Consider the following 26,400-nt stretch of genomic DNA (forward strand, 5'->3'; position numbering starts at 1 on the left):
ACCTTTGCTGGTTTTCCTCTTTTGGCTGGATTTTTCACGGGAAGAGTAATTTGATCTCCTTCTAGACTGCATGAACACTCCATTTAACTCTTCTATAACAAATAATCGACAAGGATATAGTGATTTTGAAGCCAATCTTCAAGCAAGGTGAGTGCTCTTCCCAAATTTCATTTTTATTCAAAAGCTAAGTTCTTGTTTCAATGTGGATTAAATATATGTTGAACATCATTTCCTAATATACACTTTCATGGAAGCAAAATTAGTTTTCTTTTTTGAATTTCCTGAATTAAAAACTAAATTTCGTAAGAAATTAAAATTAAAATATCATAAAAAATTGTTATATTCTGGAAATGTTTGTAATGTGTTGCTCCACGAGGAGGGCTAAACCTCTTGTGGTCATTTTTTTTATGAATGTTGCTATTTATTTTTAATTTATAGATTAGTAAATTAAAAGAATAATTACGAGAATAATTTTTAATTTCGGAAAAATAATTTCTTTTTCCAAATGATTTTTATGTTATGTTGTGCTCTATTAAAAAATAGAATCATGTTAAATTAAGAATGCTATGTTTGTGTTTTACAACAAAATTGTATATCATTTATTAAAAATTATTTTTTATATGTTTTTGATTAACCAAAAAATATAGTCTCATTAGTTTCGTGTTTCTAGTTGTTGGGTATGTTAATGTATGAGTGTAATAGCTTAGACTTGAATATATCAGTAGTTTATGTGAATGCTTTATGCATATACTTTGATTATGTTTTTCAATACATGCTGGTATTTGATGATGTGTATGAATGTATTAACTTATATATCGCTTTAATGGTTGAGCATGGATGTGTAGTGGTGCTTCTGAGTTCTGGCATTGCTTAATAACATGGTGATCCCCTAACTGCCAACAAAAAGAAGTCAAAAAATTCTGGGGGTGCAACAAGATTGAAACAGCACTTGGCGGGGGAGGAGGGATATCAGGATGTGGCCATGTGACCTAAATTACCCTTTGAAGTGCAGCAAGCAGTTACCAACAGTTTGAAAGGAGTTATACTGAAGAGGATAGAGAAGGAAAGACATCAGAGGGAGTTTTGAGGATGCTGTGTTATGGAGGCAGTCTACAGATTTGGAGGAGGAAAAAAATAATGATGAGGTGGCTAGAAGAAGTATGGGGGTTGAGTCACAGGACGAGTGGAGACAAATGGAAGCTGCTTTTGCTATAAGTAGGCAGTCCTTGCATTATGAGAATGTGAAGAGAGTTGAATATGTTAGAGGTTCAGGGGCATCTGGCTCAGCCATTGCATCTACATTTGAGTTAGGAGAAGGTGAGAGGAGGAAAAGACTAGACATGGGGAGGACCCAACATACAGGAGAGTGCCATCCCCAAATCCTATGCTTCAACAAGAACCCACCATCTTCAGGCAACAAGACTACTACCAACCAACCATCCCTCTAATGTTTGGTAATAATGGGCAAGATCAAGTAAGGGATATAATCAGCAAGTTTATGTTCTACAACAACTGTGCACCCAATGGAATCCAGGGTCGATATTACCGTGGGATGCTTGATGCAGCTGCCAGGGCAGGTCTAGGGTTGAAAAGACCTATGTCCTTGGAGTTGATGAATGCGTACTTGTCAAAGCAAAATGAGTTGATGGATAGACACTTAAGCCATGGTGGGAGGCATGGGATCACAATGATGCTTGATGTATGGCCTGGACCTATTAAACAATTCATTATAAACTTTATGGTGAAATGCAATGGCAAGACAGTCTTTTTGAAATCTTTGGATTTCCAAGGAAGTAAAGAATGCTGATTTCAATTATAAGAAGTTGAGATGGTAGTGCTTAAGGTGTGGGCAAACAAATTATCCAAGTTGTGACGATCAATGGTGCTTACAATAAGAAAGTAATTTGGGGAGATGCTGATAACAAAGAAGAGCAGCAGGATTCATCTCCTCTTATAACTTGTGCTACCCATTCCATTGATCTGATGTTGAAAGACTTGGGTAAGTTGAAGTCTACGGGGAGCGTGGTTGAAAGTGCAAGGCAAATGACCACATTTATTTGCAACCATAGGTATGCCTTGCAACTACTGAGGGGCAAGCTTGGTGGTGATTTAGTGAGGCTTGGTGTGCTAGATTTGCCACCAATCATGTTGCATCGAAGACGTTTTAGTCCATATGGTGGGTCTTAGGTTTATGTTTGCCAATGAGGATTGGTTTGGGGTGGCCTATATCTGATACACCTGAATGAGAACAGCCCAACAAACCATTGCTAGTGATTCCTTTTAGAAGGACTTAAATAGAGTGGTGGGTATCCTGGAGCCAATTGCCATTGTTTTAAGGATGGCGGAAACTAAGAAGAAGCCCTTCTTGCCCACATTTACGTTGCCATCTAGTCGATGAAGGAGATGGTCCAAGCTGCTGCCTAAGAGCTTTGAAGTCCTACATCAGGAAGATCATTGATTAGAGACGGGAGAAGAATTTGAGCCATCCTTTACACAAAGCTGGTGAGTCCCCATGGACGCAAGAAGATAAAGGATAACGTGTAACTACTATGGTAAAGTCATCCAAGGAGGTAAGTCCAAGCAACACTTGGTTGGATATTATGTTGATACCCCCAAGTGCCAACAAGCCCCTCCTGAGGTGAGTAATGTTATTCTTGACAACATGGTTGAGTTGGTTGAATGATGTAGAGCTACAAGACATAGGGTTGGACCGGTTGGTGGAGGTGCTAGTGCTAGTGGAGTAGTTGTTGGAAAAACTGCTTAGTGACTTAGTCGTTGATTTTACTCTTGTACTCTCTAACATGTTTGATATATTATTTGGCTTTAAACCTTCATGTTTTCATTTATAAGTAATGGTTATGTATTTCATGTTTAATAAGTTTGGATGTTCATTCTTTCAGCGTCTCGATTTCAATGTTAGAGTCCAGTAGAGCTCATACATACACTTGTTTTCTCACATGTAAGGCCACCACTGTGTTTGAGAGGCATAAAGTGGGCTAAGTACCAAATTCAGCCCAAAATAAGCCCTAAAACCCACCAAAATGGGCTGTCAAATTCATTGGAGTTAAGCTAGGATAAAGTACCACATTTCGGCCTAGATCTCACGAAACTTTGGTGATGTAATCCCTCCCCCTAATCAAACTAGCAACTTGGGCCCTAGAGCCAAGACCAATTGACACACTTAAGTGGGCTGGTTGAACCCTACTAGGGGTATTTTGGTCATTTTCTGACTTATTTTTATTACTTTGGTCGAATAATTTTGTTTTACTTTTATGAGTCCATATCTAATTTTATTTCTTTAGCGTTGAGAGTTCTAGTTAGATTTGGAGTCCCAATTGGAATCTATTTTAATTAAGATTCCTTTTGGATAATTAGTTTTTATTTCTTTTATTTGTGTTTGTTATTTATTTAGTGGTAAATGGGATCCTACTCTATAAAGGATTCCCTAGTTGAGTCAAGATAGGTTTGTAAGTCTTTTCCCTCTAATCATAAGGCAGAAAGATTAAGAAGAGAGGCAAGATTTAAGAAACCATACCAAGATCCCTAGAAGCGTACCCAAGAATTAGTTCTCCAACCAAAGACCAACCCATTTCCTACCTAAACCCTCCCATACCCAACCGTAGAGTTCTCTTTCAACTCTAGGGTAATTCTAGGTATCTCAAAACCAACCCATTTTGATTTTGTTAAATCCTAATATGTCCCTAGGATATTCCCAAAACCATAAGTCATCCCATATCCTGTTGACAAAACCCCTAACACATCTCATATTTCTTTGTTAAATTCTAAACATTGTTTTCTTCTTGATTCCTACAACCCATTTAGGTTTTTGTTAATCCCAATCCAAAACCCTAATCACCTAAATTTTCACTGTCAGACCCATCTCAACTAGGTTTGTTAAAAATCTCCAATTCTTAGGTTTGGTTCTTTATTTGTTGGTACACAAAGGAGAGGATTCCAAGTCAACCTTAATTTTAGGGAAATAATTACACATCCCCTAACCCTAAAATAATGGTTGCATCACTTGGTTTTTTGGTTGGTCGAGATCTAGGTCGAGACTGAGATCTCAAACCATGAGTTAGGTAGGGAGAGTGTTTGATCCAAATATTATACAAAATTGATGGTTGGATTATGAGATTTGAAGAATAGATTTTGGCAAAAAGTGGTAAGGCAGAATACTAGGTGATGCAGAATTAAAGACATATAAGAAAGAAAAAGCCCAATGGATCAAGCTCATCAAAGGCCTAAGGATATGACCTAAACCAGCCCATATGACTGTTAGTCGGTTAAAGTCAATTCACATGTTATGACCTTCATAGGCTAGACCTAAGCCCAAGTCTAGTATTTGAGATTTTCATCAAAGTCAATAGAAGGGCTATAGTTTGAAAATAAGGAACTTTTGTCAAAAGTTTTCCTTTGTCAATAGTTAACTAGTGGTTGAGTCATTATTAGGTAGGTGTTAGCTAGTGGTTGGACGGTGCAATTGATGTTTATGTCTCCTTAGAATGGCTATATAAAGGGACTTATGTAAGAGGATGAAACACACTCTCATCATTTTGAAATCAATTTGCTAGTTATTCTTCTCTTTGGAGAAACCTTGTGTTCGATCAAGGTAGGTTGGTGTCCGATCCAATCGATCCGCCTTATGGTGTGAAGCCCGTGTGTTATTTTGTTGTCTTTGTTGTTCTCTCATTTATGCCATATCATTTTCTCATTTCCTCATTTATCCATCTAGCAACTAGCAATAAGCCCATCTAGTTCTTAATCTTCTATATCGGTTACTACCCTTACCTTGAAATACAAATCTGTCCCTATTGTTCTACTGTTATCTTATAGTTATCTTTGTGATAGCTATTTAGATTTTAGCTTTGCTTTAATCTGTTTCATTCTTAATTTTGTGAAATCTGAATTTCTTTCTTGTGAAAAGATCCTATTTGGCTACTGTTTTGATCAAGCAAATACAGTACTACATTATTTGGTAGCAGAGCCATGATAGGGCGTGAGAATTCTGGACCTTTTGGTCCAACTAATCCTATAATAGCAATGATGGAGATGTTTTAACAACTAAGCAATCAGATCATTGCAAACCAAAAACAAGTAGAAGAGAGCCTTCTCAACCATAGAGGAAATTTCAGTCGAAATTGTCAAAATTTTGACTGAAATGCAGGAAAACCAAAACAAAATTCCAATTATTTCGGAAAAGTTACAGGTTTCAACAGAAATTTCGGAGGTTTTGACCAAGATTTTAACCATCTCAACCGAAAATTTGACCATTTTAACATTCCAACTTGTTTTACCTCAGTTTTTGGATTTCTATCCCATTTTCACCTAATTTGCACGACTCCTTTGCCTTCAAGCATCCTTTTTGCTCATCTTTTGCCTCCAAACACCTCCAAAGCCACAACAGCTACAAAGGAAACTTTGGCAACAATAGAATGTAAAGCATGACCATACCCAACAGTTCCAAACTTCCCTTTTTTTTATTTTTGTTTTGTTAATGCCTTAAATAATCATGTATTGCCTTGAATTAATATATATTTAGCTTAGGACTATGATCTATACTTGTCTTTTGTTAAACTTATTTTTTTATTATTTGCTACTGATGAAACCCTTATAATATCTTGAAAAATTAATACAAAGTTGCAAGAATTAACAAGATAGTACTGGTTTAATGGTGCTAGTCACCCCTATACCCAGAGGTGCCCCTCAGCCTACGGCTGCCCAAAATCACTCATAACCATTCGATCCCCTCTCCCCTCTATTTATTACCTCAACTAACCCTAACTCACCCTTATTCTCTCTCTCTCCTCCCCATCGCCTCATCCTAGGGTCCTAACAACTATCGGCCCGTCGAAAATCATCTTGTCCTCAAGGTGATGGAAAATTTGAGAAGTTTGGTCGTCACATGCTTGTCGCATAGCTGTATTAATTCAGCATCTTGACGCGCTCTCCTTGACAGCCCATATATCCCAACTCCAATTAATTCGAAACAATCCATACAGAGAAAAGGCTTTGACGCTTCATCGAATGGAAAGAACACACCATGAATAGCCAGAGGAGCTGGGTTCAGCCGAAAACCATGAACAACAAGCTGCTGTATGAGTTGTGCATCAATATGGGGATTAAGGGCTTTCAATGGATAGCCGCCATTTTCTCCAGATGTGTAGAGGAAGCAATCAACTGCATGCCATTCTATGCATTCCAAAAAAATCATTTGTTTTCCATTGTTCGACAAATTCCTAGGTGTAGGATGTGAAGTTAACCCATGAGCAAGAGTAGGGTTGCTGATTTCACCAAGCGTCGGGTTCACAATCATCGTTGGTGGAAGCTTGGGTAAAATAGCCTCAGATGCCAGTGTCTTCCAATCAGCCGGATTTCTTTTGTCGCCATCAACGAGATCGACGCCCATCTCAACCGCGGCGTCTCTCTCTCCTCCACCCGTGCCTCCATCGTCAATAGCAGGTAAGGACTATAAGGTTGATGACGATGGTTTTACCCTTTGTTGGCTTGGTCGAGCCGCTGGTTTGGTGATACTATGGGTCAAATCGGTTTTCTGGTTGGGTTTTGGTCCATCTGAAAATTGTGGGTTCAAGGTAATGCTGAGGCCTGGGTTTTGTGTAAACAAAATGGGCCAGGCCCGTGAGAGATGGTTAAAAGGGGTAAGGTCCAAATACTTAAAACCATGAGTTAAGGTAAAGGGCTGGGTATTGGTTTGATGGAAGGGGTTGGGTTTTGGGTCATGAAACTGTAATGGGCCCAAATTAATTCTTTTGAATGGGCTAGGTCTAAACACTTAAAATCATGGGTTGGATATTGGGTTAGTGAAATAAAATGGGCTAGGGACTAATGGTATGGGTTGGGCCCAAGGGGGTTTCTTGGGAAATCTGACGGCCCAATCTTTGAACTTGGTTTTCTTTGGGCCTAAGCTTGATACTTTGCATACCTGGGTTAGGCCGAATTGATAAGAATTTTGGCTCTTAATATGTGAACCAAACCCATGAACCGATTTGAATTGAGCCGAACCAACCCCAAAAACCCTAAAACCCAATTGTCTTCTTCCCCATTTTCTGCAAACGAACCACGTAGCCGCCTGAAGTCTTCCACCGTGTGCTCTTGTCTTCCCTCGATTCCTCTTCTCGTCGCCAACCTTTGATCTAGCAGGAAGATTTATCACTGCTGCTATTTTAATCCGGTAGGTGTTGATACCTGAAACTCTCCCTCTCTGCTTCTCTCTTCTCCATGCTCGGCGAGACTCATCGCCACTTGCTGCAACTTTCACTGCCCCATAATCGACTTTACAGGGTGGTTTTGCGAATTTTTTCCATTGAAAACTGACGCAGATTCAACATGGGGAATCTTTGCATTCTTCCCATCACCGAAATCAGTAACTAGAACCATCTTGAAGTTCGCCCAGGTAAACTCCGGCCAAGACCTCTCGTACACGCAATCCAATGCGTCTCCCTTCAAGTGTTGGAGAGCTATGCCTAACCGTTGGTCATCCTCGATGCTGCGTTCCCAGCAAAACAACAGGATCTCAAGAAGCCAACTTTGCACATCTTCTGTGCCTGAAAACAACAGCAATACCATCCTTCTCTAGGATCGAACTGCTCTGATGCCAATTGATGAAACCCTTATAATATCTTGAAAAATTAATACAAATTATTAAGAATTAACAAGATAGTACTGGTTTAATGGTGCCAATCACCCCCATACCCAGAGGTGCCCCTCAACTGTTAGAACCCTAGGATGAGGCGATGGGGAGGAGAAAGAGAGAATGAGGGTGAGTTAGGGTTAGTTGAGGTAATAAATAGAGGGGAAAGAGAGGGGAGAGGGGATTGAATGGTTATGAGTGATTTTGGGCAGTCGTAGGCTGAGGGGCACCTCTAGGTATGGGGGTGACTGGCACCATTAAACCAATACTATCTTGTTAATTCTTGGAAAATTAATGTTGATGAAACCCTTATAATATCTTGAAAAATTAGTACAAAGTTGCAAGAATTAACAAGATAGTATTGGTTTAATGGTGCCAGTCACCCCCATACCCAGAGGTGCCCCTCAGCCTACGGCTGTCCAAAATCACTCATAACCATTCGATCCCCTCTCCCCTCTCTTTCCCCTCTATTTATTACCTCAACTAACCCTAACTCACCCTCATTCTCTCTCTCTCCTCCCCATCGCCTCATCCTAGGGTCCTAACAGCTACCATTTTTTCATTTTAATAATTATTTTTTAAATTATGTATTTTTATTTTATGTATATGTGATATATGGTCTTCAACTTAATGTATGTGAGACACCATTACTTGATCTAGTTGATCATTTTATTTTGTTGACTTGTTATATATGTAACCATTCTATCAAACAATTCATGTATGCTGATGATTCTATGCCTGTATGCAATACAGTTTATACTTGTCGGAATCAGTCATTTGTTAGTATACTTGAATGTTAAATTTCAATGGTTTTTTTTTTTTTTTGACAAAATACTAGTTCCATTGTGTTTATTATGCTTTACATAGGTAGGAGGCAAGAAATCAGATGAAATGGACGTCATATAAGCTCTGAAACCTAGGGTCGAATTAAGTAAATAAAAAAATCATATTTTTCGACTGAAATTTCAGTCAAAACCTAAAAATTTTGGCTTTTTCTTGGGTTCAAATCTTGGTTTCAACTGAAAATTTTTCCTTGCTCTCAGCAATGGAGGCTAGAGTCGCTGCCTTTACTAGGCCCCACATCCTCCACTTAGTGAAGAATCCTAGCCAACTCACTCTGTAGCTAAGGATATAGGAAGAGGGCCCCAAAGAATTTCATTTGTGCAACCAAACTTCGAAGAGCACTTGTGGATTTATTTCACCGGAGAACAACCTACGTTCATGACTTTCAAAAGGTTAAGCTTGAACTCAAGGAATACTCGGGTAAGCATGATCCACAAGTGTTCCATGATTGGTTGGCAACATTGGATGATTATTTCGATTGGTATGAACTATTGGAGGCACAAAAGATGAAGTTGGCATGTACCAAGCTAGTTGGAGCTGCACATGAATGGTGGAGAACTCGTGAATATGAGTTATAGGATGGTGGAGAACTCGTGAATATGAGTTAGAGAACTCGTGATGACATGTTAGACATTCTTTCTCTGGTGAGAACTCAATTATTCCAAGCGATGCTATTCAACATATGATTTGGAGCTTTATGCTGTCATCCAAGTGTTACACCATTGGAGACACTATCTCATCGGCATAGAGTTCATTCTCTACACTGATCATGAGGCCCTTTAGCATCTACATTCACAGAAGTCGATTAGCAACAGGCACGCCAAATGGGTTGCCTATCTATAGGAGTTTGTGTTTGCAATAAAGTACAAGGTTGGAAAGGAGAATACAGTGCCTGATGCATTGAACTGAAAAATACTTACTCTTAACACATTCTCACACGTACAATTAGCATTGATTAGATATGTGATGAGTATGCATCTGATGAAGATTTCAATGTGCCATATAAGGAATTACAGCAAGGCGGGCAACTTCAAAAATACTCACTTCACAATGGGTATCTATTCACGAACGTTGCATCGCTGTGGTTTGGGAGGTCATTTCGGCAGGGATAAAACCACCATACAAGTTACTGATCGGTATTATTGGCCTTATATTGCGTTTCATGTAATCATGTAATCATGTAAGCAAAATACAAGTTTGTACTCACTATTACTAGTGCCTCATGTACCTTGGATTGATATTAGTATGGATTTTGTACTTGGGCTACCCTTTACAAAAGAGCGATATGACTCCATCATGGTTGTAGTTGACCGATTCTTAAAGAGAGCTCACTTTATACCTTGTCTCAAGACCTTTGATGCATCTCACATTTCAAAGATATTCTTTAAGGAGGTTGTACAATTACATATGCTACCAAGTAGCATTGTATCAGATCATGACCTCGAGTTCATGAGCTACTTTTAGAAGGCATTTTGGCTGAAAACTAACACAAAGTTACAATTTTCAACCTCATTCCATCCACGAAAAGACAGAGATGGTGAATCGAAGCTTGGGAAACTTATTGAGTTGCTTGGTTCATGATTATGGGAAGACATGGCCATCCATACTTGTTATAGTTGATTTTGCTTACAACAACTTGGTTAGTCATACGATAGGTCGTACTCCATTTGAGATTCTACTTGGAGTTCAACCCCGACGGCCTATAGACCTTGTTCCACTACCACCACAAGCACATATAAGTATTGAAGCTGACTAGTTTCTGCACCATATCACAGAGGTATATGCTGATGTTTGCTGAAGATTAACTCTTAGCAAATGATTCTACAAGGCTAAAGCTGATCGTCATTGATGATATGTGGAGTTTCAACTGGGAGATATGGTGATGGCTCATGTCAATCCAGATTGGTTCCAACATGGAGTCAACAACAAACTCCATCCAAAGAAGATGGGACCATACAAGGTGCTAAACATATTGGACCAAATGCTTGCGTGCTCGAGTTACTGGAAGAAATGAACATAAGCAACGTCTTCAACGTGGCTAACTTACATCTTTATGTAGGACATCACTCTGATGATGGAGACACCGATCAAATGTAGAGGCTACCCCAACTCAAGCCACCAATTGATGACGCCATTGACAAGGTTTTGGATGAATCTTACAAAACCAATCGTCGTGGCACTGGATACCATGCTTTCCTTGTCAAATGGAGGAATCATCCACAACATGATAGTACTTGGATTCATGCTAATGATTTCAAGAAACTCAATCCCGATCTGTATGATTGTTACATGTCATTTGTCCATTCGTCAAAGACGAATGTTTTCAAGCTGGGGGAGAGTTGATGCGGATTGAAGACATATACAAGAAAGAAAAAGCCTAAATCAGCCTATGTGATTGTTTAGTGGGTTTAAATCAGCCCACATGTTATGATCTTCATGGGCTAGACCTAAGCCTAAGTCTAATCTTTGAGATTTTCATCAAAGTCAATAAAAAAGGCTATAGTTTGAAAATAAGGAAGTCTTGTCAAAAGTTAGCTGGTGATTGAGTCATTATTAGGTACATTTTAGCTAGTGGCTGGATGGTGCAATATAATGTTTATGTCTCTGTAGAATGGCTATATGAAGGGATTTATGTTAGCCGATGAAACACACACTTATTATTTTGAAATCAAATTGCTTTGCTAGCTATTCTTCTCTTTGGAGAGACCTTGTGTTTGATCAATGTAGGTTGATGTCCAATCCAATCGATCCACCCTGCGGTGTGAAGCCCGGGTGTTATTTTATTGTCTTTGTCGTTCGCTCATTTTTGCCGTATCATTTCCTCATTTATTCATTTAGCAATAAGCCTATCTAGTTCTTAATCTTCTATTTCGGTTGCTACCCTTACCTTGAAGTACAAATCTGTCCCTATTGTTCTGATGTTATACTAGAGTCATCATTGTGATAGCTATCTAGATCTCAGCTTTGCTTCACATCTGAAATCTGTCTCATTCTCAAGTCTGAAATCTGAATTTCCTTCCTGTGAAAAGAGATCCTATTTGGTTACTGTGTTGATCAAGCAAATACAGTACTACCTTACTGGGGTTTTGGTTAAATCTCAATTTTAGTGTTAAAAGTCCTAGGTTCTACAAGATTTGACAACATTTTGGAAATCTCAGTTGCTTTTGATTAATAATTCAAAATTTTCAGTAGCTTCGACAAAGAAATGCCTAGTTATGAATCTTATGACCAATTTTGACTAGCCCAATTTCAGCAGTTCTAACAAGTTTTGGTAGTTTTGATTAGTTACAATGGTTTCAACCAGTTTTTGACTGGCCCATCACAAGTCAGAACTTTTTCCTGAAAATCCTTGACTTTGACATGGTGTCGATTCTCTCTTGTAGGTCTCAATTTCTGGCAGGTTGAATCCAGCCTCGAGACCGAGATCTTGATCCCGTTTAGGAGGCATGAAGATGATATGGTCCAAATATGGAAGAGTTAAAATGGTTAGATGCAAAGAAATTGAAATTTAAAAAAAATAGAAACTTAGGGTGTTGATGGTTCCTTGGGGGCAGCAGACAGGATTGAGTGAATGAGATGAAGTGTCCAGGTTTTGGGTAGACTTGGATGACTTTGACTGGTGAAATAGACTAAGGGGGTAGATCAAGTTGGATGTCCAAAAAAAAAAAAAACCAGATGGAGGAAAGAGTGGCTACAGTTTGCTAGATCTCCTTCATGGTTGAGAATCTAAACTTGAGGGCTGTCTAACCCTTTCAAAAAGCAAATTGGACTGAGATCTTGACAAGGTGTTTCCCTTCTTTTTCTTTTCTTTTCTATATTTTTTTTTTTGGGGGGGGGGGGGGGTTGTAACGGGACTTGAACCTCTATCTTGAGGGGTATTAGGTGTCTTTGGCTAGATTTTGGATGAATTTCAATGGTGAAATAGGCATATCGGTGGATCCATGTGAAGGAGGACTTCCAAAAATGAAGAACACATAGGAGGAAAAGGTGGTAGGGGTATTTGGTGTCATCTGGGGCTGAAACTTGTGATATATCCTATTTCAAGCCATTTGAACACAGAATTGACCCAAATTTGTGGAAAAAAGTAGTGTAAATGTAATATACCCCTAGATTGATAGATGATCAACTTGCACCAATATTCTAGGATCTAAATTCAAAATGTTGGGGTTGTAGAATTTTGGGGGTAGTTAATTTGGCTACTCAAGGACTTAGGAAGTACCTAGTGATTGGGATTTAGAGGATTAGAACAAGAAGAATTGGATTGAGGATTCCTCAACTTACTGTTGTTGAATATATTCTTGAATGGCAGCTTGAATGATAGAAGTTACTGTTGGGGGAAGAAAAGAGAAGAAATCAGAAATGGCATTTCCATTTGCATTGCTCAACAGCACTAGAGCTCTTATTAAAAAAAAGTCATTAATTAATCAAATCATCTCTAATTGATAGGGGATGCATTACATATATATAGATTACCTAGAATTCCTAAATTAATTTCTAAAAGGAATCACACTTAAGTTCTTAATAAAGTAAGTAAAATCAAAACAGAATTTATCTAGCTATTAAGTATCCTAATCTAACTTAAACACTACCTCAAGTATTGAATTTAACTACTCATTACGTGAGCATTACCCCCACTTTATGGGCTTTTAATTTAGCCCTTTACAATTTACATTAACAAACCTAAAATAATAAGCCTAATGTTTATAGTACCCACTCAAGGACCAAAATAAAGTATTATACAGCTAAAATGACTCATTGTATTTGTTCTTCATTTTTCTAGTTGTTAGAAATCACACACTGAGAATCAAACTAGATGCAAGATTGAAGAAAAAAGCAAGGAAGAAGAAGAGGAAGTAGTAGTCGTAGAACCAGCTGGGGAGAAATGCACCTTGTGATTGTGGATTATCTTCCCATAATTGCAGGTATTTATGATATTCCATTCTTCAATTACAGTCTTGGAGGACAAGTAATTGTGTCCTCTAAAAAGGAAACAAAAAAAGAAAAAGAAACAAGAAAAAGGAAAAGGATAGAATAAATTGATAGAAGATTCAGTCCAAAATAGAAACAAATAAAAATAGAAAGTATTAAAATAGTAGAATAGAAAGTATCCAAAAAGCAAACTCCTAGCTCTAAACCTTGCGCACCAAGACTTGCGCAATTCTCAATGCTAGCAATTGGATCTCATTAATTTTCTTATTCGATTCGTAGGTTCCTAGCATATTTGTTCTAGAGCACATTTCAATCCATGGGAAGCGAGATAAAGACTGGTATATCCATGTCTAGTGAAGGGAGTGTATCGATGTGGCTTACAAGGGTTCTATTTTTTTGTTAGGAACACTAGATCAAGCCTAAGCATTGATTGTGACCATAGTCTAGATTTCAGTCCAAACCATCAAATTTTTGACCGAAATTTTGGTTTTTTGCCTAGCCAAGACGACAGCAAAGGGAAATCTTTTTCTTTGGTTTCAACAGAGATGGTCAAGATTTTGACTGAGATGGGGTTTCAAGTCTTTTGACTGAGTTCTACAAACCCTATTTGGAAGTCCCAAGGTCAGCGCAAGTTCCACCGATCGAGATCTCAGGGATTTCCCCCTTCTTTCCCTCTTCGAAGCTCTTTTTCATTCAAAAGCTATCCCTCCATTGTCTTTCTTCACCTTGTTTGCTACTTACCCCATGGTTTATAGTCCTTATGGAGTATATGGTGGAGTTGCTGGATATAGGGGGTTATTTGCTAACACTAGTAGTTTGTTTGCATATGGGTATGGGGATGGATCAGGATCAAGTGCATCATTTGTGAACTCCATCTTCGGATATCCATCACACCCAATTGGGCCAATCCAACCATCATCCTCTTATAGTCCATTCCCTGATTATACATTTTCTAGGTTGGGACATCTAGCTTATGCTGATGATGGCACCTATAGATTCATAGTATTGGACAACTTGATTAAATTTTCCAAGACCATGACATGGGAGTCTTGTCTAGTATCTAGAACAATGAATCAAATCTACTAGTACTACGTATCTTGTGGGATGAATCCATCCATTGATGGAGTTGAGTTGAAGATATCAATAGTACTTTTTTCTTGGTTATTTACTTTGTAGCTATTGTATTTATATAAACATTATGAGTACGTATATAATTTGTTCAATTTTGCAAGTCTTTGTATTTGTCCAAACCTCTCAAGTTTATTACCACTTGAATATAACTCTTCATTGGTTTATGTAGCAAAATACCTTTGCCATTGTTTTTTTTATGATTTAAATAGGTTGTATCCAAAAATCCAGATTAAACAAGACAAGGAAAAAAACAATGAAAATAGGGATGAAACCATCCATCAAGTTGTTTGGGGAAAATTCCCAAATTTTGACTGACATTGTTGAAATTTCAAACTCATCTCGGTTCCAAGGCTGGTCCAAACTGGCCTTGAAGCCAAGTTTTGATCCTTGATTGGGAGTGGCTCTTTAACACCTAAAAGGAGAGACCTTGAAATGGATCTACTAGAGGAGTTGGCCGGGGATAAATTGAGCGAACTTCAAGGAATACATGCAACATCACTTTGGTGATGCAGGAGGATAGAAGCATATACATGGAGTCTCCCAGTGTTGGAACTAAGAGTAGCGCTATTGTGGTTGAATTAGAAAGTTGCAAGGCGGAATCGAAGAATCATGCTGAGAAAGGGAGTGGAATAGGGAGCAGAGCAGGTGGCAAAAGGTGCCATGGAGAAGAAAGAAGAAGAAAGTACGATTGGCTGCTGGGGGTGTATCTCACTGAATATGGAGAAGAAAGAAGAAGAGAGGCTCAGGTAACCATTTTACTAGAGATTAAGTGATAGGCCCTAAGGTTGAATGGAAGAACGGCGAAGGGAAGAGGCCTGCAGTCAGCGGAAATCAGCAGGCGGCAACTTGGGCTGTTGCTTGTCTGATAGGAAGAAGAGAGGTTAAAAGGAGGCTCGGTGGTTCAAGCCACCCTCCATAAACCAGTGAGCTGGTTTGGCTTAAACCTGAGAGACCAAAGGCTAAGTAATACGGGCCCAAATCAGGTCCATTTGGTCTAAAATTTCATGCCTAAACTTAGATACGAAACAAAGGATCAGCTTAGGCAGCCATTTCTAACACCCAACACACTTTCTGCCACAGATCCAGTTCATACGGTTCAACCCATTCATTCAACCCATGCCCAAACTCAAACCAAGCAGATTCAGTGGGGCTATGTAACTGGGCTCAGAAAAAGATTTCCAAGCCCATCTCAGCCATTGGTTTGGTACCCACACAAGCGTCATTGATGTGAATCCAATTCTAGGGTTAGGGTTTCTAGGAAAATCTCCCTAGAATTTAGGGTTCACCCAGAATCTTCCAGCAAATAAATGAAAAATATAATGGGATGCCTATGGGGAACCAAGAAAGTTGTTCGAATCTCTTAGGAGAGAGATGGGGTTTAACAGGTTAATCCAAAATTATGTGGGAAGGCCTTTTGGAGAAAAGGGGAAAATTAGGGTTTTGTCAAAACTCAAGATGGGACAATTAACTTGGTAGTAGGAAAGCCAAAATAATACTATGGAAGATGGGAAGGGTAAAAGAAACCTGTGGTTGGGTTTGGAGGGGTTTGGGCTGATTCCTGGAAAGACTAATAGGTGGGGTTTCAATTCAAGATCTTGATTCTTTCGTCCTCTACTCTATTTTCTTTCTTCTTTTTGTTTTCTGTTCCCGAAAGGAAGAGAGACAGGGGCCAAAAGGATTGGGATGGAGAGGGGGGGGGGTGTCATAGGGCAGGGAGGGGCCTAAAGGGATCTGGGGGTGTAAAGGAGGTAGTAGGGGTGTTGTGGTAACCTGGGTTTGCTGTTGCCCAGGTGCGGCAGCAGAGAAAGGGGATGGGAGGGCCTGCACAAAACAAGGGAGGGGTAGGGGGAGTCTTGCTGGGGTATGGGAGTGACTGTTAAGGGGCTGCCATGGACGGGGTTGGGTTCTTGGTGTTGTGCTAGAAGGGAAAGGGGGTACAGAAGCTGCGATGGGTTTGGAAGAGGACTATACTTACATGTTCTGGAGCTGTTGTTTGATGGCTATAGGTTGTGAAAGCTTGCTGGAAATTGCAAGGCAGAAGTTAAAGATTGAAGAACCTTGCTGGAAATCTGAATGGTGCTGAATATTGAAGATCTTTACAAAAGTCCACCGAGGCCCCCTCAACTGGAACCGCGGTCCACAAACTCAATCAATTTTCATTCAATAATCAGACTTAAGAATCACAAAGAAATAATAGGCTATTTATAGCCTACTAAAAGAACTAGACCCTAAGTGGGACTCCCTTATAGATTAGGATCCTAACACATAATCTTGACTCTTGAAAAAGAATTTAAATATCTAAAAGACACATGCTGAAAATAAAAGATTAGATAACTAAAAACTCTATCCAGGAAAGTTCACTTGAAAAAGAACTAATTGGGACACTCAACTACTAACTACTAACTCAACAACTAATAAAGATAAATTCTGATAAAAAGCAAACTCCTAAAAGATGTAAAAGATAAGAATGCTTCTTGTAAAAGAGTGTTATCTTGTCCATACTTAACCAACTCAAACACAACTTAAATAAGAAGTAAAACCCAAATTGGACTCTAGGACTAAATCTGGAATGAATTCCAGCAATAAAAGAGGGCTGAAAATGCCCTAAATACCCCTACTAGGGGGTTTGGCTAGTCTATGAGGGCTTCTTGGAGCCGTCTAGAGGGCCCCGCTAAGGGTTTCGGCCAGGGGTCAGAATCATGGTCACATCACCCATTGTTCATCTTCCTTTACTGGCATGAGCAACGCTATGCACTAGAGCCTACAAGAGTCGAAGGTAGTGGCTTCATGGCTGCCGGCGGAGGCGTGGCTTTTAGCGCTTGCCTGGAAGTCACCTTCAAGTCAAGGGGTCTACGTTGTTTGCGGTCGGGGCAAAACATGGAGGAGAAAATTTGAAGGTCTTGATCTAAGAGCTCTTCAGATACTCTGATATTAGCATGCAACTGAGTCCTCAAGCATGAGTCCACACCAGGAAAAGCATCTTAACATCTGGAATGCGCCGTTAAGTCAACAATGCAGGCAGTATGGATTAACTTCTGATTGGTATACACATGCTGCAATATTACATAACACAACCACCCCTAGTGTGCCGATTCCAAGCTGCAAACCAGTAAACAGTTGTGACTGGGTTAAAGAAGTTTCACAAGCAGAAAACCAATCTTCATTGTTTGGAAATAGGTTTGGGCTTTAATGATGGGAAGTTATTGCCTCCTTAGAATCTCACGACTGAAAAAGCATGTTGGAGCAACTACACCTTACAAGCTGCACAATGGTTCTTATCTTACCCTCTTTTTCTTTCAAACCTTCCTCAATCGACTGTCTAGGGAGTTCATGTTATTGAAACAAATATTCCTGATGATTATAGGTGAACCTATGAGTTTAGGGACCTCCATCTTAGTGATCTACATTTTATAACAATCAACAATATCTAGATGAAGGTAAAGAAGATGTAAGATTAATCAATGGGTGACTATAGTCGTCGAACAAGTAAGACAGTTTGTTTTTGTGAACACTGAACAAATCACAAAAAGGGTTGTACGGGAAGTACATGAAGACCGAGCTTATGATCTCACCTCACCTTGAGGGCAAGGTCAAACTGAAAGAGGGTACACCATAGTGATAGGGTAAGGGAGTTGTAGGGGATCAATTCCATAACCAACTGCTGGTTGGTGGGTTATAAATAGGGGGAAGGTGTGAGGAAAGGTTATCGAGTATTGTGTGGGTGGTTTGGGGCAGCCTTTGCTGGGGTGACTGGCACCATCATAACCAGTTTATCTTTCATCGTATTTGTTCTTCATTGTTCCAGTAATTGAATCTCATTAATTTTCATATTTGATTCGCAGGTTCCTAGCAGCTACTGGTTTAATCAGTCATTAGATCCTTATTTGGTTGTTGGTTAAAGCCCCATGTCTGGCCATCAATTCTACAGGAATTGAGTTTTCTACCTCAACAGGATTCATGAATCCTCAAGTCTGTCATTGTCCTTCAAGCAGAATTTTGCCATATCCTGTCTTTCAATTTTTGGTTATTTATTCTCTTCAATCAGGCTTCTAAACCTCCACTGTGATTCTGGTTTTTTACCGGAAGTCTATTTTATCTGGAGATGATTTAGAATTCATAAATTTACCTTCTCGTGCATTGTCCACCAAAAACTTGAAACCATGCGAGAAAACGTAGGGAAGGTTTTAGTAGATCTTAAAATTACTTGTGACAATTTATGCAATTGAAGAGTTAAATGCTGATCACAGCCAATTTTATGGAAACTTCCTTTGGCACATTAGTCTCACTGTTTGCGCAAGGGATGGAAGAGCCAGAAGACACAGTTGGTTTGAGGATCTCCTTGAAATGGAAGTCCTAGAAAAGTGCCCGTGATCAGAGTTGCAGATGAACTGATCAAATATTCGATTGAAGATAAAGAGATCTCCTATGGAATATTATGTTGAAAAGGAGTAAATCAAGACCATACCCATAGGACTGGCCATTTTGCATATGTTCCATAATAGATTTTCTAAGTCCAAATTTTTTAGGGTCACTGATCTTGTATGAGAGGCATTTAGATCGTCAAATCAAAGCAATTGATTATGGTTGCTTTCAAGTGCTGGTGGTTCTTTCATATTTTATTACTTAGGTAAGAGTTTTGTCCAACAATGGAGGAATTAGTGCAGTAATGGTTTTTAATTTGGTCCAACAGGTCCTAGACTTTAATTTGCTCATTGTCGGGTCCTAGGGGCCAAGGGCTTTGTGTTTCGGTTTATTGATATAATAAATAGGGTGAACCCAGTGCCTAAGGCTACTGCTCAAGCAGAGTCCATAGTTAGTGTCTTAATTCTGAATGCATGATTTATTTTATAAGTTAGCTTCGTAAGAGTCCTACTTCTTTATTCATTTGTGAGTAGCATTTAGCGTCTTGGTGGCACTGGAATTGGAATAGGTCTTGAAAGAACCTGCCTTCTTTTTCATCCTCTCTGCTATTATGTCAGTCCCCCACACCCCACCCCAAACAAAAAAAACATTTTCTTAATCTATTTTGTAGAGTTTTGAGCTGTCTATAAAAATTGTCTGAGGCTTGCATGCCATGCTTTAGGGCACTCTCCACGTAGGGCATCAGTGGTGAACTCCATACATGCCGTACATAAATTTGATGAATACAAGTGGTTCTGTGGCGACTCAGAACGCTCCCTTTTATGGTGATTCAGAATGCTCTGTTGTAGTGATTCCAGTCCTGCAAATCAAGTGATGATTCTTGATCATATTCTTCTTGTCTAGGTTCAATTTCAAACCTCCCCACCTTCGATGGCCAAAACAATTCCCTTTCCTTTCAATTTCTAGGAAATTCATCCAGGATTCCTACATTTTTTTTTGGATATCTTGTTGTGGTTTTGCACTTCTGAGACTGGTTCAAATGTTATTAAGGATAATCCTGCAAATTTAAGATTCATTTGATCAAAAAAAAAAGGAGGGGGGGGAGACTGAGATTCCTATACCATCGAGTTTTTCGATTTGTTTCAAACTTTTTAGGACTAATCCTCAGACCATTATCAATCTTCAACCAGAGTATTGACCTCGTCTGTTTATTTGATTTTTGCTGATACTAATTTCTATTGCATCTGCATTTTAAACATTCATTTGATTCTTAGTTTCTACTAGATTTCTAGTTATATTCTTAGGTGTGTCAGAACACCATAAAAGTAACCCGTTTACAAACACAGAAGGCTCTTTTGTTTGTACATTTCTTTTCAGCTGAGTCATCAAATGAGAACAATTGTATATTTGAAGGGAATCATATAGAAATACAGATTTGCAAACTGAATCAAGTAAGAGCTATCTTGAATGCTCAATCCTTGCAGAACTGTTACGGAGAAAGGAAAATCTGTGGTGCAGATATTAAAATCATTAAACGGAATATATTTGTTGTTGTTAAAGAACATATATAGACCATGGTGTCATCTAGAATTTACTATTATGACCCATATAAATACTTAATTCAACTTCCTACTAATTCCTATTAACATATGGTACTACACTAATTTAATATATATTGATACTGGCCCCGTAAATAAAAGAGAAATAAAACTGAGGGGTGGCTGAAATTGAGAAATTAGAGAACTCCACTACCCGGGTTGTTGCTCTCTTGTGCTCTCTATTATTCTATAGATTCTGCTACTAGCTTCTAGCTCTTCTTCAATTTCTTCCTATGTTATGTTTGAACAAAAACAGAATAGAAATCTGATTAGCATCATTTGTTTGCTTTGTCAAAGCTCTTCTTAATTCTCTTAGGATTCTATAAAAATTGCATAATGCAAGTCAAACCATTTCTGAACAATTTATTTGTGGTGAAAGCAGGTTGAACTTTCATGTTTGTTACTGTTTCTCCCAGTTGAGAAATCTAATGCCAACACCCCCGTTTTCCAGTTGATCATCTCCGAGAGTATTTTGCATCCCAAGCTGAGTTCTTGTTCCTGTTATTTCATTTGGAAATTCCACGTTTTGTGTCTTTTGTGGTTCTTAGTGGTGATGAAGCTGTGGAATTTCAGAATTACTTAGGTGTTACAGGTTACTTGATCAAAGAAGACAACTACATTGATTGTCAGTGTGAGGAAGTGCTTACTGACCATGTTGAATATAGCTGGAGTAGGCTTTGGTGTACACTGTGCTGCTCAGGCTTCCTGCATTTTTCGGCTGTACGTTTGGGTTGCTTTCCATCTCAGATACAAAGTACCATATTGCAAAAGGCTTGAAAGTTAACAAGGTGCCACTGCATCTACTGATGCTTGGCCAAAGCCGAGAGTATTGTATGGTCGTATCTACTTGGCTGTTGACTCCCATCGGCTAAGAAAGTGTTATTCGTGTAACTAGCACATGTTACATTCGTGATATTCTTTGCTGCTTGACTCTCCCAAAAGCACATTATCTTCGGATTTTACTAAATCTACTGTACCACCAAAAGAGTCAAATACTGGTATACATCCATGATCATCTAGCTAGTTTCATTGTTCGTTATTTTTGTCATAGAAGGATTGGTGATTCAGATCACTTATAATAGATCTGTTGTCTGCTGTTTTAGGAGCTGACCGTCTAGTGCCCTTTCTTTTGCAATGCCTGCCCAATACTGCAATATATAGATTTTTTTTTTGGTAAAATAAATTATGTACAAACACCATACAGTTTCCTCCTCTCTTTTTTCCCCTCTATTTTTGTATCTTCTTCTGAAAAACATGATTATCCAATTAATTGTTGTCTTGTGGATAAGGGAAACATGTTGTTACATAGAAGATTACTTTCTTATCAGACTTGAGGAGATGCTGTGTTTGAAGTTATCAGATCTATTTGCTCCTTCTCCCTTAACTGAATATTCCTTAGGGAGGAAGGATCCCCCTTCGATAGGCGTGATACTCCTGTAGCCGGAACCGGTGTGGGGAAAGGCTCAAGTAGGCATTGTTGGGATTTAAGGTTTGAGCACAAGATTGCTTAGAGCATTACACCCTGAGTATCTAATTTGGAATACTTAAACCGTTGCTTCCATTTAGTATTTATAAAACAATACTAAATTCTATGGTTAATGGGCTCTCCCACAAAGGCTCATTACACCATTAGATCGTAACTAATTATATGACCTATAATAGAACATAAGTTGGGTATGATTTATATACTTCAATAATCTCCTCCTATGATTTACATATGCTCCAAGCATTAGTCCTAAAAATGTGATGTTCAAACTCAATACAGAGTCATTCATAACTTTCCAACGAATAATATTAAATTAAATTAAAATGAATACTTTAAACAAAAGTCATGAGTTTAGAATAAACCTAAACCCAAAAAACAAAATTAAAGGCTTTTCATAAATAAATTATTTAATTTGTATGAGAAAAATTAATAGTTCCTCAGCGTTGAACTATTGTACTCATTAAGTAAAGCATCTTCATTGAGTTCCAGACTAAGATGCTCTCTCCATTTTTGCTATCCCCTATAAATTGTCCAATCAGTAAGAAAATATATATGAGTATTTAGTTCTACCAAAAGAACTTAGTAATCTATATAACGGCTGAAAAATATGTATATTTTCATTTAATTTATAAGCAATAATAAGATCTAAATGGTTTCTTTTTGCAGAGATACATTATATGTTTCAATTTGGAATGTTATTGTTATCATGTCCACCACAATTAATAGTTGTATTATTAAATTTGGAATGATACACCCTTCTACAAAAGACATATCATCAAATGTGGAATGATATAAAGCTAACAATAACATCATTGAAACATATTAACAATTTGCATATTCCTAGTTTGGTATAATAAAGTAATCAAGCTTCTACAAAGGTTGTTACATCACCAATGTGGAATGACTTCGCACACCTCTATACTCCACAGTCGTACCAAGTTATCTGAAATATGTAAATTGTCATGAATGCAAACTACAGCTAGAGGAAATTCAAACAATTGAAAACAACATAGAGTTGGATTAAACCTACCTATATGGTCATTAACCCCATCTCATTGGCAGTTTTGAATGTTTGATTTTTATTCAATCCCTTTGTAAGGGCATCTGTCATGTTCTCGTTTGATCTCACATCAATCAAAGTGATCACTCCTTATTCAATAAGATAATTCAACACGACTTGTTTTAGCCTAATTTGTCTCCTCTTACTATTAAAGAGGGAGTTATTAGTTATCATTGTCATTGCTTGATTATCACAAAACAAACTCAAATAGGTTATCTTCAAGTTAACTAATGGAATATTTAAAAGATAAATCTTGTATCCACTTTGCCTCATCTTCTATTGATGCTAGAGCATATAATTCTGATTTCATAGAGTTCAACATAGTGCAAGTTTGTCTTTTAGATTTTCACACAACAACTGTTCCATTTAGAGTAAAAATATAACCACTATTGGATTTGTTGTTTTCTATATCTAAGCACCAAAATGCATCAGAATATCTTTTCGAAATTGGAGGATGTTCAGTATAGCAAATGATATAGTTTGTAGTCCCCTTAAATATTTCATTAGACTTTTGAGGACAACCTAATGCTTTTTACTAGGATTACTAGTGAAGCGACTCAACATGCCTACTATATAGGTTATCTCTAGCCTAGTGCAATTCATTGCAAACATAAGACTACCAATAAGTTTAGAATAATTGACTGATTTACAACTTTACCATCATTCGATACAAGTTTTTTGTTATAATCATATGGTATCTCAACCGGTTTGCATCCACGGTATCCCCATCTAGAAAGTAGCTTTTCAATATAGTTAGCTCGGCTAGGGATAAATCATTGCCCAGTAAAACTTACTTTCACTCTAAGAATGGTGTTTACACTCCAAGATCCATCATATCAAATTCTTTAGCTAAGGTTTCTTTAATGTCGCTCATGAATGATCAGGACCAAGAATTAGCATGTCGTTTGCATATTAGCAAAGAATTATAACCTTATTTGACACAAACTTATTTGTAAATGCATTTTTCAGAGTTATTAGTTTGAAACCCAAAGCTTTTTACTGTTTTGTCAAATTTTTTATGCTATAATTTAGGTGTTTGTTTAAGACCATATAAAGATTTATTTAATTTACAAACTCTATATTTGAAACATTTCATTACACACTCTTCAAGTTGATCCATGTAGATGTCTTCAGTTAGGTCTCCATTAAGGAAAGTTGTTTTTACATCCATTTGATGCACAACATAGTTTTTAATAGATGTCAAAACAAGAAGAATTCTAATCGCATCTAGATAACAGATCGGTGAGTAAATATCAAAGGAATCCACTCCACTGACTTGAGTATAGCCCTTAGCTATTAAAAGAATTTTATATTGAGTTACCCATGTATCAAGATTTAGTTTATTCTTCAAGACCCAGTAAACAACCTACACACTTAGCACCTTTAAGTAAATCAACTAAAGTCCATGTGTTATTTTGTAGTAAATAGTGCATTCCATCATCAATTGCCTATGCCTATAGCGAAGAGTCTCTTGATATCATCGCTTCCTTACAGGTAGATAGTTCATTATCTAAATAGTAAGTCACATAGTCATCACCAAATTTTTGGGTACTCCATCTATTTTAAAAATACATGTAGGTTCTGATTCAAGAATCACATTGGGATTAGTGTAAAAAACAATTGGTTTAGATTCCATAAATGATTATGTAGCCATTCCTATTGGACCAGGTAAGATCATACCTTAATCTCGAAGAAACTTATCTTTAAAGAACATTGCATCCCTAGATTTTATCACCACATTGGTTGATGAATCCAAGAACCAGTTTGCAATGTTGTCTTATGTACATCCTACATATACACAAATGTTGGTTTTAGGTTCCTTTAGGGTTTTGTATCCTCACATAAGCAATACAATCTCAATTCTTTAAGAGGTCAGTTCTACAAGGATGTTTATGCCACAATTCATATAGAGTTTTTGTCAATTTTGAGTGGAATAACCTATTTAGAATATGATTGTTTCTCTCCAATAACAGTGCTTGCCAGCAGTCAACAGCATAAAGTTTAATATTCCTGTTAATGTCATGTGCTTATGTTCAACTATGCCATTTGATTGAGGTGAGTAAGGTGTAGTAGTTTAAAAAATTATACCCTCAGAGGCACAAAAAGTTTTGAACTCTATCAAAGAATATTCACCTCCTCTAGCACTTTTAAGTCTTTTAATTTTTAAATTTAGCTGATTTTCAACTCTACTCTTAAAAAATTTGAAATTTTCAAATGCTTCATCTTTTGATTTTAACAGATTAGTATGATAATATTTAAAAAAATCTTCTATAAATGTAATTAAATACTTCCGTCCTCTTTGAATTGTGAAATTTTTAAAATCACAAAGATCATAATATATTAATTCTAAAAGTTGTGTGCTTTTAGAAACCTGACAAAAAATTTGTAGTAATTTTTGTTTAGGCATATGCTTCACATTTGTTAAAATGTTTAGAAGTATTTAATGGTAAATTATGAGTTTTAGAAAATTAGACCATCTTCCTATATATCATATGTCACAATCTACAATACAATGTTTTAGGATCAATTAAATTGAACTATTATGATTTGCTGTCGCATTTTCTAAACTCAATCTATACATGCCATTAATTAGATAAGCACAACCAAAGTTGTGAGATTTAATAAATATAGTCACACTACCACTATGAAAAGAAATACACATGTCAACATTGGATAAAAGGTTAAGTGAAATTAATTTTTTTTCTAAATTAGGAATTACTTTAACATCTTTTATAGTTAGAACTTTACTTGAAGATAAATTAGATTTAAAGTTCCTTTGTGGGTCTGAAACCTCAACTCTGTTATTCAGCAAGTTATTATTGTGACAAACATGAAATGTAGTTCATGAGTTCAACATCAATCTGAAAAAATAATGTTTTCGACCTTCTCTGTGCCCACCATGGCTACAAAGTGTCTAGGCTTAGTTTTATCAATTATCATATGAATTTCTTCCTTTTTAATGTTTCCATCGTTCTTTTTTGATAGTCTACAGTCAACTATAAAGTGTCCTCATTTTCCATAGTTATAGCACTTGCCCTTCTTTTTCTTTAAGATGGTATTTTTGGACTCTAACTTGATAGGTTCACCTTTGTGTTGCTTGATTTTTTTTAGAATTATACTTGGGATGAGTGACCATATTTGCTACAGATTTTTGTCCATTCACTATTTTCAAGTTGTGTTTAAGTCTATTCTCATCTTCAACTCGTATGAATCATTTGAGATCATTCAGCCCTACCTGTACCTTTTTCCTATACATCTTAGTCCTAAATGAGTATTAGGTAGATGGTAACTTATAAGTAATTGCCCCAAGAAAAAATTTACCACTGTTGTAACTAATATATCC

General features: G+C 37.5%; 1 protein-coding gene across 4 annotated transcripts in view; it reads left to right on the forward strand.

Annotated features, from left to right (window-relative positions):
* The window catches only part of LOC149022415 (Reticulon family protein), a 32,348-nt gene extending 6,868 nt beyond the window's left edge, over nucleotides 1-25,480 (forward strand). The window contains exon 5 of one of the 4 annotated variants that reach the window (XM_089150535.1): nucleotides 20,894-25,480. In XM_089150535.1, the coding sequence (XP_089006661.1) occupies nucleotides 20,894-21,094 (201 nt within the window). In that variant the 3' untranslated portion in view covers nucleotides 21,095-25,480. Of the gene's footprint in view, nucleotides 1-845; nucleotides 7,717-20,893 lie in introns of those variants that run through there. The other 3 variants (XM_089150534.1, XM_089150533.1, XM_089150532.1) reach the window with 3 other exon arrangements.
* The last annotated feature ends 920 nt before the right edge of the window (nucleotides 25,481-26,400 follow it).

The sequence above is a fragment of the Hakea prostrata genome, chromosome 3, assembly GCF_041222555.1.
Source record: "Hakea prostrata isolate BN-2017 chromosome 3, UWA_Hpros_2, whole genome shotgun sequence".
Classification (NCBI taxonomy): Eukaryota; Viridiplantae; Streptophyta; class Magnoliopsida; order Proteales; family Proteaceae; genus Hakea; species Hakea prostrata.